Raw genomic sequence first — 14,848 nt, forward strand, 5'->3', positions numbered from 1 at the left:
GAGCTGGGAGCTGTCCTGCCAAGCTCCCTTGTGCTGAGCGGCCGCGGCAGCCGAGCGCGGTGCCGGCGCTCGCAGGGATGCTGGAGCTGCTCCAGTTGGACCCAGCTCTGGCAGCTCAGCAAGAGCCTTCACAACTCCAGGATCTGGCCTGAAATTGGCCTTGGAGTTCCTGGAGGTGACTGGGAAAAGCAGCATCTGCTCGGCTGGAGCATCCTCGAGCTGTGCTGCTCTGTGTTCCTGCATCCCTTGTGCATCCCTTGTGCATCCCTTTGTGCAGCCTCCCAGTGAGTAATGACAGCAAGGTAGCTTTGCTCAGCCCTCCATAACCAAGCCTGAAGGAATCCCAGCACTATCCCAGAGGGGCTGGAAGGGGATTTTCCAGCAGCAGGACACAGCAGGATTCCCTGGGTTCCATTAGTTCTGGCTCATTCCCTGTTTTCTGTGCCAGGGACTCCTTAAAACACAAAAGAAAAGAGAAACACTGAAGATAAAGTATCTCCTGTGTGGCTCTTTCCCATCTGCAGCACCCAGATACCCAGAGACGCCAAGGCTGTCACAATATTTGCCTGTTCTGAAGGGTCTGGAGTGTCCAACAGAGCCACCCAGGAGGGTGGGATGAGGCTGCTTAGGGCACTGCTGGGGCACAGGGAGCCCTGAGCTGTCCTACATCACTATTTTGAGCTTTTCCTCCCCATCCCTGAGCTTTTCCTCCCCATCTTTGTCATGTTCACACCACCCTGCATCCACCATCTCCCTTTTCCTTGCTGGGCTGGGCTGGAGAGGGCTCCTGGTACCAGGAGCATCCTGGTGGGCTGGAGCCTGGTGCCTGTGAATTGCTTTCTCAGCTGCTTCTGGAGCACAACAATTTCCTTCATAATTTGTTAACAGCTCATAATAAACCAAAACAACAACAAAAAAATTTGGTATCTGCTTTTATTTTTCTCAGCTGTGCTTCCACATGCTGCTTGGCACGCAGGAGTTGCTGAAGGTTTCCTTCCCAGGGATTAAAGGTTCACTGTTATTTAGGTTTTTTTTTGGTAGGAACATCCAGACAAAATCAAACAAGTCGACTGAGTTAGGATAAATATTTTCAGTGGACATGCACAACACATCTGCCCTGCCAAATATTTGTTGTTGTTTGCCCGATTCACTTTGGTGGAGCAGTTTCATGTTCTGCCAAGGGAGCCTTTTAAAAATCAGCTTCAGAAGTATTATCTGTGTTTCAATTCTCACAAACACACAACACCAAATTTCCGGGGCAAAAAATGTGTCGCTTTTATTTATTTACGCTTCAGATCAGTCCCTGCTTTACCCCCCCAGCTCCTGTCCTGGAGGGAGCTCCTGGGTGTGTTAAAGGGACCCTCAGTGTTCCCTGCCAAGCTGCCTTGCTGTGTCCAGCACAACTTTTGGAGTAGCTTGGTGTTGCCATCAGGATTATGTTGATTTTTTAGCTCAGCAGCCCCTTAGAGACACCTACTCCTGCTCACTGAGGCGGAAATACCTGTTCTTAAAATTTACATTTCCTTTGTGAGCAAGCAGTGTAAGGGAGGAGCTCGGAGCTGTAAATAGTCTAGAAAAGGAGGAAAAAAAAAATAATCTGGGGTGTTGTGAAACCTGGGTGTTGTCTCTTGTGTTCCTAATTAGAGTAAATTAGGAGTATTTTCTTAGCATCAGTGATCGCTGCCAGGCCATGTGGAAAACAATGGCAGCACTTTTGCAAAACCTCATTTTATTTGCACCCATGGCTACAAATTCTGTTCCTCCCCTTTCCCTGCCCTGCAGGAGCTGACTTTGGCTGGGTTTTTGTGTTCCAGGGTTGTGTATTACACAGGCTACAGGCAGGTGTACCAGCTGAGGTCCCAGACCACCTACAGGTGCTGCCCAGGATGGTCCCAGCTGGCAGGGGATGCTGGCTGCCTGCACAGTAAGTGTCACTTACTCTGCTCAACTTCCTTGGGCTTGGCTCGTTTCAAGTCCTGTGCCTGCAGGAAATGCTCTAAAAATGTCTTTTAAAATGTGCTTTTAAATAATTGTCATGGTTTTTTATTAGTTTTTTTCCCTGGTGTAACAACAACAACAAGAACAATAATAATAGCAATAATAATAGCAATAATAATAGCAATAATAATAGCAACAATAATAGCAATAATAATAGCAATAATAATAATAATAATAATGTTTTTCTTTTATTAATAATTTTACAATAGCAATAATATGAAAAAGTAATAGTATTAGTATTATCAATAATTCATTATAAAATTATTATTGTTGTTATTGTTGTAATAATTATTGTTACTGTTACTGTTGTTATCATTATTATTAATAATATAATAATAATAAATATTATTATAATGAATAATATATAATATATAATTATATGATAATCATCATATAATAATATAATAATATAATTATTATTATATAATAAACAATATATTACTATATATGATAATAATAATATAGAAAAATTATTATTAATAATAGTGTTTAGTTTATTAATGATTTTACAGTAATAATATGAATAAGTATTATTATTATTATTATTATTATTATTATTATTATTATTATTATTATTATTATTACTAGCTGCTCTGGCTTCCTGGGAAGCACTGTGCAGTGCTTTCCATTTCTGGAGAATTTCTACATTCTGAGTGTCCCAGCCATTCTTCCACTTGCCAAATGCTGCCAAATGTTTAAAATCAAGGCCAATTTGATGTTTCCAATGGTGCCGCTGGCAGAAGCTCTAGAAGCTTCTTTGGGAAGGTTTGTCAGGAGCTGGGTTTGTTATTTTAGGACTGGCTGAGTTGGGGCTGCCCCTGTGAGAGGTTTGGGATCTCTGCATCCTCCTTTCGCCTGCTCCCTCCCGTATCCAGAGGGTGAGTGGGCTCAGGGGGGTGATTCTGGTGATTCCAGGGCAGTGGCAGCCTGGAGGAGGGGACACAGCCGCAGGGAAGGGGTGGCTCTGCTGTGGAGACCCAGAATTTGCGGCTTTGGGATCTGTGGTTGAATTCCTGCTCTCTTCCAGGGCAATTCCCTGCCAGACAGGCACAGGAGTGTGTCCCCCCCAGCTGTGGGGGAAGCTGTGAGATGTATTCAGGTTTGCACATGATGGGGATGTGCAAATATCAGCCTGTAAGATGATTTTATGCTGTTGTTGAGGAAGACAGAGGCAGCTTTATCCCCGTGGGCCCCACATTGCCCATTTCCCTCCAGATTCTCTGTCTGACACGGGAGGCAGCTGCTGTGGCACTCCCCAGACCCTGCAGCCACATCCAGCTGGGGAAACATTTAACTGGGAGCTACTTCTGAGGTGTTGAGAGCAAGGAAAAACCTCCTGAACTGAACCAAACTTATGTGCAGCACCAAATTTTACCTTGTGCAGAGCCCTGCACTCTCCTTGTGCTGTGGGATGAATTGTTTTGCTTTCCTAGCCCATCACCTTTACTCACCTCTGCTGCACTGAGGGTATTTTTGTCCAATGGCTTCTGCCTCACTTGCACAGAGATGCTTTTGTTATAACTTTTAAACTTTTAGCTTATTCCATACAACCTCGGTGCCTGATTCTTCTCTGATTTACACCTTGGAGCTGCTCTCCACCTCCCCACAGAAAAGCAGCTTTGGATTTTAGTGGTTTTAGTGGACCAGCAGAGCATTTTGGGGTCTGACCTGCCCTGCCATCAGAGCAGTCACAGCCAGCTCCTTGTGGAGGCACTCAGGGTCGGGATTGACCTCCAAGACAGGAAGGTGTCTCCCACATCTGCTTGCCTTTTGTTCTGTGGAGAGGCTGTCTGTGCCTTCCTCAGGCTTTGATGCTTGTAGCAAAGCTTTTTTTTGTTTTAAAAAAAAAGGATAAAAAGGTGTGCCAAACAACCAGGCTTTATTCCTCCTCTCCCAAGCTGTGGCACAGGAGAACAACCCACAGGGGGGAGGAAGCTCCATGGGTGCCTTGTAGCCCCTGTCAGTGAGCAGATAATAACCTCAGCTGAACTCAGAAAAGCACCTTCTGTAATGAGTTTTCCTGCCAAGGAAGTGAGTAATTCCATGCAGGAAGGAAGCAGAGAAAAGGAAATAGAGCTGCTCAGGGCACGCTCTGAACTCATCTCTCTCATCACCGGGGCTGGGAATGGTCCTCAGGGGCTGCTCACTGCTGGGTTGGGCTGGAGGGGAGAAGAGAGGGACAAAAGCAGAGTGGCACCAGCCCAAAAACTCCTGCAGGAACTGCTGATGAGCTGCTGGGGAGCTTGAGGTGGATCTTGACCTGGAGGTGGTGAGCTCTGTCCCCATTCAGCCCTTCAAACCCAATTGGACATCACCCAGAACATGCTGGAACCTTATTTCTGGGACAGAAAAATAGGTATTTGTGTGCCTCAAGTGCAACAGGCACAACAGGGAGCTGACCTCTGCCAGCCCTCAGCACAGGCAGGGGGCAGAAAATAAAATTACATTGCTCTGTGAATCATCTTCTGAGCAGCAGCAGAGCAGCCAGGTGAGCTGGTGGGAATTCCCACCTCACCAGGTTAGGGCTCAGGTGGGAATTGTGCTCTCTGTTTGTGTATATATTATAATATATAATATATATTATATAATATTATATGTGATATTATATATGATACATATTTATTATTTATAAATAAATAAATAAATAAATAAATAAATAAATAAATATAAAACTCTGTGCAAATGAGACAGAAGCCATTGGACAAAAGTATCCACAGTGCAGCAGAAATGAGTAAAGGTGATGGGTTAGAAAAGCAAAATAAATTCTGTAACAACTGTCTATTGGGTTTAGAAAGTTCTATATTGTGTTGTAACAAAGAACTTGTGACTACTCTGAACTACGGCTGAATGTTTGCTCCTCTAAAATCTCATAGCCTCTGAGACTGACGTTTATCTGAGCAATAGATCATTCTTAGCCCCAAAATAGTCCCATCCCTTCATTTCTCAGGGTGACAATGACACCCCAGCCCATGTGAGGGGGAATTTTCAGCACTGCAGGCTGATGTATAACCAGCCAAGGCCCTGTGCCACCCCTTGTTTGAGCACGTGGCACTGTCTGACATTGATGGTGACCCTAAACACTGCTATGGGATGGGAGTTGCCAGCACCCTGTCCCAGGTCAGGGGAGCTGTTTGGCCTCTCAGAGCTGTCCTGGTGCCTGGATGAGCAATTTGCCTTGTTGCAGCCCCTGCACTGGGGGTGTTCACTGTTAGCACAGGTTGTCTGAAGCAGAACTGGGCTGTCCCCCCTTCCTCAGGTGCAATTTGTGTCTCTGAGCTCTTACAGGTGAAGAAATGTCCCCAGAGCAGAGCTGTGGGGACAGTATGGCAGCTGTGGGCTCTGCTGGGAGCAAAGAGCTCGGAAAGAGATGGAAAATGACATAGAAACAGAGACCTCACTGAATATTTGGATTTGTTCCTCTCCTTGTGTGCCCTCTGAAATGGTGACACCCAGCCTTGCTCCTGCCACCCCAGGGCTGCCAGAGGAGAAGGCAGGGAGCCCTGACCCTGGCAGGTTCTGTCTTTTGTCCCTTCTCTTCTGGTGGTAGCAGAGGGTGAGGATTTGCTGCCTTGCATTGCCCTCTGTCCTGTTCCATCTCTGTTCATCTCTTTGGGAAGGAGAAGGGTTAGAAGTCAAGGAACCCTTTGCATTTTTGGGATGGCATCAGGTCCTTTCCCTGCCTGATCACTGATAGTTTAACTCTCAGACTGAGCTGCCTGCTTTCAAGTGGCCTCTGAGATGCTGCTTAAATTCCACCTGGGTTCAATAACTCAGGTAAAGCCCTCAGTGATTAGGTGAGGGGCCTGCATGTCTGCTAAGCTCTGTGATCTCCACTTGCAGCTGGAGATGCTGAAAAGCTGAGTCTGGAACTCTTGATGTGCGTGGAGGAGCTGGAGCTCAGCCACCCCCAGCATGTCTGTGCTCTTGGGCCAGCCTGACAGGGTCCTCAGAGCTGGCACAACCCTGGAGCCTGGCATGGCCCTGGAGCCCAGCACAATTCTAGAGCTCAGCACAGTCCTGGAGCCTGGCATGGTCCTGGAGCCTGGCACAGCCCTGATAACTGGCACAATCACAATCCTGGAGCCCAGCACAGCCCCAGAGCCAGGCACAGCCCAGAAGCCCTGCTCTGTCCTAGAGCCTGGCACAACCCTGGAGCTCTGTCTTGGAGCCTGGCACAAGCCTGGCACGATTCTAGAGCCCAACACAATCCTGGAGCTCAGCATGACCCTGGAGCCCAGCACAACTCTTGAGCCTGGCACAGCCCTAATGACTGGCACAGTCCTGGAGCCCAACACAACCCTGGAGCCTGGCTTCTCCTGGAGCTTGGCTTCTCCTGGAGCCTGGCTTGTCCTGGAGCTTGGCACAGCCCTGGAACCTGGCATGGCCCTGGAGCCTGACACAGTCCAGAAGCTCCACTCTATCGTGGAGCATGGCACAGCCCCGGAGCCTGACATGGCCCTGGAACCTGACACATCCCTGGAGCCTGGCAAAGCCCTGGAGCCTGGCATGGCCATGAAGTCTGGTTTGTCCCTGGAGCTGGGCACAGCCCTGGAGTCTGGCATGGCTGTGGAGCCTGGCACAGCTATGGAGCCCAACACAATCCTGGAGCTCAGCATAACCCCAGACTGTGGCACAGCCCAGAAGACCCACTCTGTCCTGGAGCCTGGCACAACCCTGGAGCCTGGCACAACCCTGGAGCCTGGCATGGCCCTGGAGCCTGGCATGGCCCTGGAGCCCAACACAGCCCCAGAGCCCAGCCATGTGCGCTATCACGGGGGGGCAGCTCAGGTTTGTGATGCAGGTTGGAAGCTCGGCAGGAAATGCATCTGGCTGACAGTTTGATTTCCCTGAGAGGCAGCTTTGCTTTGTCCATCACCTCCTGGCTGCTGCAGGCACTTTGTTTAGTCAGCTGAAAGGCTGTGACTGAACTCCTGAACCTCTCACCCGAGATGGAGCTCAGTGCTGGGTAAAAGTCCATCCTGGGCTCCCCTGGGAGCTCCATCTCTGCCCAGGCAGGGGGCTGGACCTCGGGGAGCCCAAACATTGCTTTTCTTCATGGCTCTTCCTCCTAAATCAGTCTCATGTCTCCGACTTCCCCGGGATCCCGCCTGGCTGAGCTCTCACAAAGGACACAGCCTGGCCTCTGAGCAGAAGGCGGTGATGCTTCCCATAATTTATTCTTTCTCTGAACAGTGTCATTACCCTTTCCCCAAATTTCATCACATTAAACTCTGTCGCTCTGAATTAGGAGCTCGTTTGCAGGAGGCCTGGAGGGCACAGAGGGAGAGACCCGGGCTGGGAAGTAGGTTATCATGATTTCCACTCGGTATGTGCCAGCCTGCAGTACAGAGCAGGGAATTGTCCAGCTCATTCAGGAAATCTGGGGCACTGCCAAGAATAACACCCCTGTCTTCTAACCCCTGATTTGTGTCGCTGAAATTGCTTCTAATATTTTCCATTGTTGTGCTTTGGGTCTCGCTGAGCTGCTCTGAGAGCTGAGAGCTGCTGGTGAGTTGGGCTCCCTTGGAGCCAGGCTTGGCTCTGCTGGGACCCTGATGAAAATGTGGTTTTTTTAGGTGTTTAAGGTGAAAGATTCAGGAAAAAACCAAACCACTGTGTAATTTGGCCAGGCAACCCATTCCCTCTTCCGGTGCCTGAAGGAAAGGACTAAAAGAAATACCAGCTCCTCTTGCATGATCAGAGCTGGGAAAACCTGGAGGCTGGAACACCTTGGCACACACCTGGAGATAGAAAGTTGCTCAGGCCTCGCTGTGCAGGGAAATATTTGCAATCCACAAGCATGAGGATGAGCAGGATGCTTGGCAAAGAGCTTCCCAAGTTCCGGTGCTCGGGATTGATCCGGAATTGATCCAGGATCACTGCAGTCCCCAGGGATACATGGCCATGGAAAGCAGCTAAAGTTTTAGATGAGAAGATAACTGGCTTTGTGAAGCAGCATTTCATCACGGGCTCATTAGTTCCAGGAGAGAGTGTTTGGGCTTCAATGGTACCTTTGTCTTGTAAATAATCTTCTCTTCTGGAGGGAGGGGGTTTGAAAAATCATCAGGTCCTTAAGAGAGGCAATGCTGAGGCTGGTGGATTTCTGCTGTAGTGGATTTCTGCTGTAGTGCATCAGAGGTGCAAAGTTTGTGGGATTTGGCCTAACCCAGGGTGTCCCTGTGTGGTAAAAGAATTGATAGAAGAAAGGCCCTTTAAGCAGGTATGCAGCTCTGTCTGGAGACGGTGTGTTTTGATGGCAAATGTGAGTATTTGGAGAATGGCACATTCACCTAAACCTTCACCAAACCTCCCTAATCGCAAAACATCCCAAATCACAACTTCCCCAGCCAGTGCAGCCTTGGCAGAAGGTGTTGTGTGAGCCAGGAGCAGGATTTAGCACGGAGGAGAAATCAGGAAGCTGATTGTGTTCCTGTAGGAAAAAAACAGAGCCAATATTGGATGTGTGGGAGATTCAATAGTGGGAACACAGTAACGTGGTTATTAAATTTCCATGTACAATGGGTTAGAACTGATTTTTCAGGCGTGACAAGCTGACACCCACCAGCTCTGGGTTCCTTTTGGGAAGGTAATCCCTGCCTGTTCCCAGCTTGGATTTCGTGTGGCTGCCTCACACTTTTGAGTTCCCTTTGACAATTGATAACTTTGCAGCTTTATCTCCTGGTGTGCACAAGCTGTCCTGCCCCAAAACTGCAAGCCCTGCCTTGCACTGTTTCCATCTGTGATCCCTTTTTTCTCTGAGTGCACAATTAGTGTTTTGGAGCCGGCCTGGGCGGTTTTGTGCCAAGAATTTCGGAGCCATTTTGGAAGCCTGCGCGGGGTGCCAGTTATAATGACACGAAATGAAATGTGTAATCACAGACCTGCTTCTTCTGTCACTAATTAGTCACAGCTTTAGCTGGAACGGGAAGAGAAGCCAGGGGGGCTCCCAACTTGCAAGCAGGAGGGAGAAGCTGCAGCCAGCACAGCCCACGTGCGTGGGGGACCCTGGGTTCAGCCAGTGCTGCTGTAATTGTTGCCAGGTGGTCCCAGATTGTACAAGGGGTTGTAATTTAATCACAGCTCTGTGTGTTTGGTTGGTAACTGACCTGAAGGCCCTGTGACACCATTGGTGGCTGCAGTGTGCTCCTTCCTGGGATGCATCAGTTGGAATAGATTGGTCCCCATGGCTTCTTTTAGCCCAGGGCTCTCCACAGTCCTGGGCTCAGCAGAGGTGTGGAGTGGCTGAGAGGGAGCTGCTGGAGCAGGGACCACCACTGTGTATCATGCTCTGTGTCATCAGTTGATGCTCTTTGCTCCAGGTTTGCCAGGTTTTTGTGAGATGTGTTCCTACCAGTCCTGTTGCTCTTGGAGTTTGGAGTAATTTCATCAATGAAAAGTGGGAGGAAAAGAGGAGGTGAGGGAAGAAGAATGAAGAGAGGAGCTGGCCGTCACCACAGCTCTGTCCAGATCAGTGAACAGAGAGAAAATTTCATTGTGCAAATCTTTTAAACAGATTTAGAAAGGAAGATGAATGCTTGTTCTGTGTCCCTGCCCCTCAACAAAGCACCACACACATGACAGTGCCCCTGCTCACAACGTTTCTGCTTTTGACATCAGCATTCCCCAGTGGGAAATATAAACCACGGGCTGCATCTCATGAGTTATGAGAAGCACACACTCCCCTGGAGGAACCATAACCTTGTTAGTGGGTTTGTGGGGACAGTTTGGAAAGGTGGATTTCAGAAGCCTAATTGAGCATTCTGTGTCTCCGTGTCCATTTTACACTCGGCTGGGTGAGAACAGAGAAACGTGGCTGCTCAGCCTTACTTACAGTTTAGTTCCATTTCACCCTCTGGGCTGCCCAAAGGTGACGCCACCATGGGGCACCAGCTCCCAGGGAAGCTCAGTGCAGAGATGGGAGCAGCTCCCCCTGGACTGTTCTAGAAAGACCCCTCCAATTTCAGCACTTGTGTTTGTTGCCTCGAGATCTTGCGTGAGTTGTTTTCTGACTGTTTCACCCACTTGTTGGCTGGGAAATCATCATTTCATCACAGACCTGATGTTTTCCTATGATTCTCAAGGAAAGCCATTGGACATTGCCTGAGGAAATTTCCTTCCTATCCTAAATTTTGAGGCTTTGTGTGTTGAGTACTGCACTGTCAGCTAAAAGAAAAAATCAGCTTTCCAAAAGGGTTAAATGTCGAGTCTTAACTTCTTTTTGCACGGGTCAGGATTAAATGTGTGAGATGGTATTTCTTGTTGGGACTCAGACATTTATTAGTTCTTATCTGTGTTACAGTCTCACAAACCCTGAGTTCTACAGCACTTCACTCCAACAAACTAAAAATGGAGCCCCATCTCTCCCTCTACAAGGCCTTTTAAGGATCAACTGTCCAATTAAGAAATGACACCTGAATTATTTTTACTTCTAACCCAATAACCAACCACTCATGGCCCGCAATGGGGACTTTTTTATCCAATTACACAAAACCACCCAAACCCATGGAGAAGGAGGAGAAGAAGAAGAAGGAGGTGAAGAAGAAGGAGAAAAAGAAGGTGAAGAAGAAGGAGAAGAATAAGAAGGAGAAGGTGAAAAATAAGGTGAAGAAGAAAAAGAAGGACCAGCCACTGCCCTAAACCCTCCATCTTGCTCTATATATATCACTATATTCTAAAACCTTAAACTCTTAAGTTTTCCACCCTGTGATATCACAGACTTCTATCCAAACTTCATACCCACAATCCCAATTCTGTCATTCCATTCTGGAAGCTTCTCCACAGCCTCAGGTGAATGCAGTGTTCTCTTGGGAGTCAGTGCAGAAAGTCTGAAATTCTCAGTGACCAGGGTTCCAACAGTTAAACAGTGTTTTTTAATGACTATTCAGCTGTTCTCTGGGGCTCTGGGCATATCACCAGGGATGGGGTGTTTGCCCTTCTGATGATGAGTGTGAGATCATCCTCATCCTCCTCCTTGCAGCCACCTCTGGTTGCGGCATTTGTCTCAAGGGTGGGAATTGCTGAGAGGGATCCCTGCAGCTCTGTCACTGCTCCTCTGGCTTCCAGGGCCCTCACTGCCAGCACAGTCAGCAGCCCTGCCAAATTCCTCCTTTCATTCCAAGAGCTTTGGAGCGAGGGATGTCCTGATTTATTCACGTTTTACCCTCGCCGTTGTTTTATCTGCAAAACTCCAACAATCTCCTCTTGGCTTTTGTGATGCTCGGGGAGCTTGGATGTTTGGAAAGGAAATACTTATCATGGCTTGCTGTGAAACACAGCTCTGTGCTGTACAATAGCCTTTATTCCTGGCTGCCATCCGTGGCGGGATTTGCTGGAACCAGAGAAGGAAGCTGATTAAAGTTGGGTCAAACAAAGGAACCCCGGGGTCACAGGCTGTGGGGTGAGCTGGCCCAGGGCAGTGCGGCCGCCTTGGAAAGGAACCTGGTTGTGATGGTGTTCACAGGGGTCTGAGGATGAGGGAAGAGACGAGGATCTGACTCCATGTTTCAGAAGGCTTGATTTATTATTTTGTGATATATATTGCATTAAAACTATACTAAAAGAATAGAAGAAAGGATTTCATCAGAAGGCTGGCTAAGAATAGAAAAAGAAAGAATGATAACAAAGGTTTCTGTCTCGGACTCTCTGTCCGAGCCAGCTGGGCTGTGATTGGCCATTAATTAGAAACAAGCACATGAGCCCAATCCCAGATGCACCTGATGCATTCCACAGCAGCAGATAACCATTGGTTACATTTTGTTCCTGAGGCCTCTCAGCTTCTCAGGAGGAAAAATCCTAAGGAAGGGATTTTCCATAAAAGACGTCTGTGACACCTTGTATCTTTGGCCAGGCTGCGTTTTCGGGCTGCTAAGCTTTATTTAATTAACCTCTGTGAGATGTACAAGCCTCTCTCTTGAAGGTTATTGAGTTTCCTGTATTTGGTGGCTCACAGATGTTCTGGGTTGGGAATATGATAGTTCATAGCAAACAACCCCTAAAAGCTGGAATGTTCCTTGGGCTGCAGGGACACATGGTTGTCTCTCTCATCCCTCTCACTGCTGAGTCTGCAAGGCCCAATGTGGTGTTTTTTGTCTTTTTTTTTTTTGCTAGAGTTGGGATAAAATGTGGGAGATGGTATTTCTTGTTTGGACTCAGATGTTTATTAGTATTTTATTAGATTAGATTTATTTTATTCTTTATTATTATTAGATTTTATCTATATTGATTAAATATAGATAAATATATATAGATAAATATATATAGATAGATATAGATAAATATATATAGATAAATATAGATTAAATCTATATTTATCTAGATTTTATCTATATTATTACTATTTATTTTATTCTTTTATTATGATTAGATTTTATCTATATTGTAGTCTTACAAACTGTCCAATTAAGTGAGTAATTGCTGTGAGTTCTACAGCATTTCACTCTAACAAACTAAAAATGGAGCTGTATCTCTTTTTCTACAAGGTTTTTTAAGGATAAACTAATTAAGAAATTACATCTAAATTATTTTTACTTTTAACCTAGTAACTAACTACTTGTGGCCCACAATGTGGACTTTTCTATCCTATTACAAAATGCCACCCAAAACATGGAAAATAAGGTGAAGAAGGACTTCCGCCCTAAAACCTCCTTCTTGCTTTATATATATATTACTATATTCAAAACCTTAAACTCTTAAGTTTTCCACCATGTGACACACTTCTATTCAAACTCCACACCCACAATCCCAGTTCCATCAATGGGGTAAATGTTGTGTGCGTTTTCCTGTGCAAAACCTGAGAGGTAAAAAGCATTTTCACACTTGGAAATGTTTAGCAATTCCCACACTTACAATTGGTTGCAGCTTTGAAAATTGAACACACATTTTGGAGACCCCCAATGTTTTATTAGAAGGGAAATGGTTGGTTTGATTTGGAGGAGAGGAAAATTCTGGAGTGGCACTGATGTTACTCACCTTGCACAAGAGAGACCTGAAGTTGGGGCTTTGGGTGTCATATTTTAAATCAAGGTCTGAGATCCTGAATATCTGTTGTCAGATCCCACTGTCACCATTTTGGCAGAGTGGTGGGAATATTTTAAATAAAATATTTTAAGTAAAAGTCTGTCATATTTTAAATAAAAGTCTGTCATATTTTAAATAAAAGTCTGAGATCCTGAATATCTGTTGTGAAATCCCACTGTCCTGCTTTTGGCAGAGTGGTGGGAATATTTTAAATAGAATATTTTAAATAAAGGTCTGAGATCCTGAATATTTTAAATACAAGTCTGAGATCCTGATCAGTTGTTAGATCCCACTGTCACCATTTTGGCAGAGTGGTGGGAATGGGCTGTGAAAAAGGCATGGCCAAGGATACACAAGGACACAAATTGTGGCTCTGCTACCTGAGTTTAAAGGCAGAAAGCAGTCCAAACTCTGGTGTTTTGGAGTGAACTAATTACAAGGAACAGGCAAGAATGTGAAGCAGAGGGGATAAATCATTCTTTGTGCAGCTTGTCCTGAGTTTGTAAAGCATTAATTGCCCTGTTGCCTCCTGGCAGAGGAAAGCTCAGCTGAACCAAGAGCATTCCTCTGCATTTGCAACCTCAAATTATTTTCATTCCAGGGTGATTTATATTTCACACCCAGGGCAGAGATGACCCCCTGCCACCCCCTTCTTCCAGACAGCACTTTGCTCTTTCCCAGGCCTATCATTTGTGAAGGTTTGAGCATTTTCATTGCCTGCAGGTGAAGGACAGATACAGGCACAGGGGACTGGGGACAGTGTTCGTTTTGCAGGCACCTTCAGAGAGCTTTCCTGACTTTCCAGTTTCATTTTAACTGTGGTTTCCATCCTGCTTTTAAAGAGATGTTGCCCCTGAAAAATTCCAAAAGACCAACGAAACAGCTGTGTTAGCCTTAGCTTGCAGAAAATTCATATTATTTTTGTCTGTTTCTTGATGCCTTTGGTTATTTGCAGCGTTTTTCAAAACTCACAGTCCTTGCCATAGAGAATGTGCTGATTGAGGATACAGCAAGGCCCCAGTCACAAGATCATCCTTCCCTTCATCTTAATTTCTTACTGGCTCCTGTCAATGGTTCTCTTTGGTAGAAGAGAACTTCCTTTGGGCAAATAAAGATACTTTAAAAAAGATACTCCAAAAAAGATAATTTTTCTGGACAAAATTTCTGGTGAAAACCCTAATTGTCTGGATTTTCATTTTCTTTTTCAGTGTTAAAAGTGCTCTGGGTGGTTGGCTTTGCTCATCAGTCAACATTTTGTGCTGGATTTTCCTAATAGGATGAGAGGCTGCTGTGGGGTGGGACACCTCATCAGTGACTCATTCTTTCCTTATCTGCCACCTGTCAGAGGAGCTGTCCTGGTGTGTGAGATGATGGTTCCTCCTTGAGAGAGGATGGAGTCAGTACTGGGCTGGAGTGGCCCTGGATATGGGCAGGACAAGGCTGTTTGGTGGAAAGGACATGAAAATAACCCCTGTGCTATTCCATACCTCACTCATCTTCAAGAAATCTCAAGAAATCCACGTCTGACCCTAATGGAACCATTTTTTCTTGCCTGGAAAGAAATACAGATGTGTTTTCTTTAGAGGCAGGACGCTCCCTGTCCTGGCCAGACTCCTATCAGAGCTTTCAGCACGGGATATTTTTGCTGGCCAGCCCCGAGCAGCAGCAGCAGCTCCCCAGTATTTACCCTGGCTGGGCAGCAGCAGCTCCCCAGTGCTCTCCTTGCAGGGTGAGGTGCTGTCCTTCCTGCTCTCCTGAGCTGCTGACAGCCACAGCATTCACTCATCCTCTGGCTGCAATCAGAGGGAGCTCTTGCAGGAAGCTCTGCATGCTC

At 46.4% G+C, this 14,848-nt stretch overlaps 1 protein-coding gene across 1 annotated transcript in view; it reads left to right on the forward strand.

Annotated features, from left to right (window-relative positions):
* MEGF6 (multiple EGF like domains 6) overlaps positions 1-14,848 on the forward strand; it is a 99,136-nt gene that overhangs the window by 4,318 nt on the left and 79,970 nt on the right. Inside the window, exon 3 of the mRNA XM_066564131.1 lies at positions 1,815-1,924. Within this exon, the coding sequence (XP_066420228.1) occupies positions 1,815-1,924 (110 nt within the window). The remainder of the gene's footprint in view (positions 1-1,814; positions 1,925-14,848) is intronic.

This window comes from Molothrus aeneus, chromosome 21 (assembly GCF_037042795.1).
Source record: "Molothrus aeneus isolate 106 chromosome 21, BPBGC_Maene_1.0, whole genome shotgun sequence".
NCBI classification, from domain to species: domain Eukaryota; kingdom Metazoa; phylum Chordata; class Aves; order Passeriformes; family Icteridae; genus Molothrus; species Molothrus aeneus.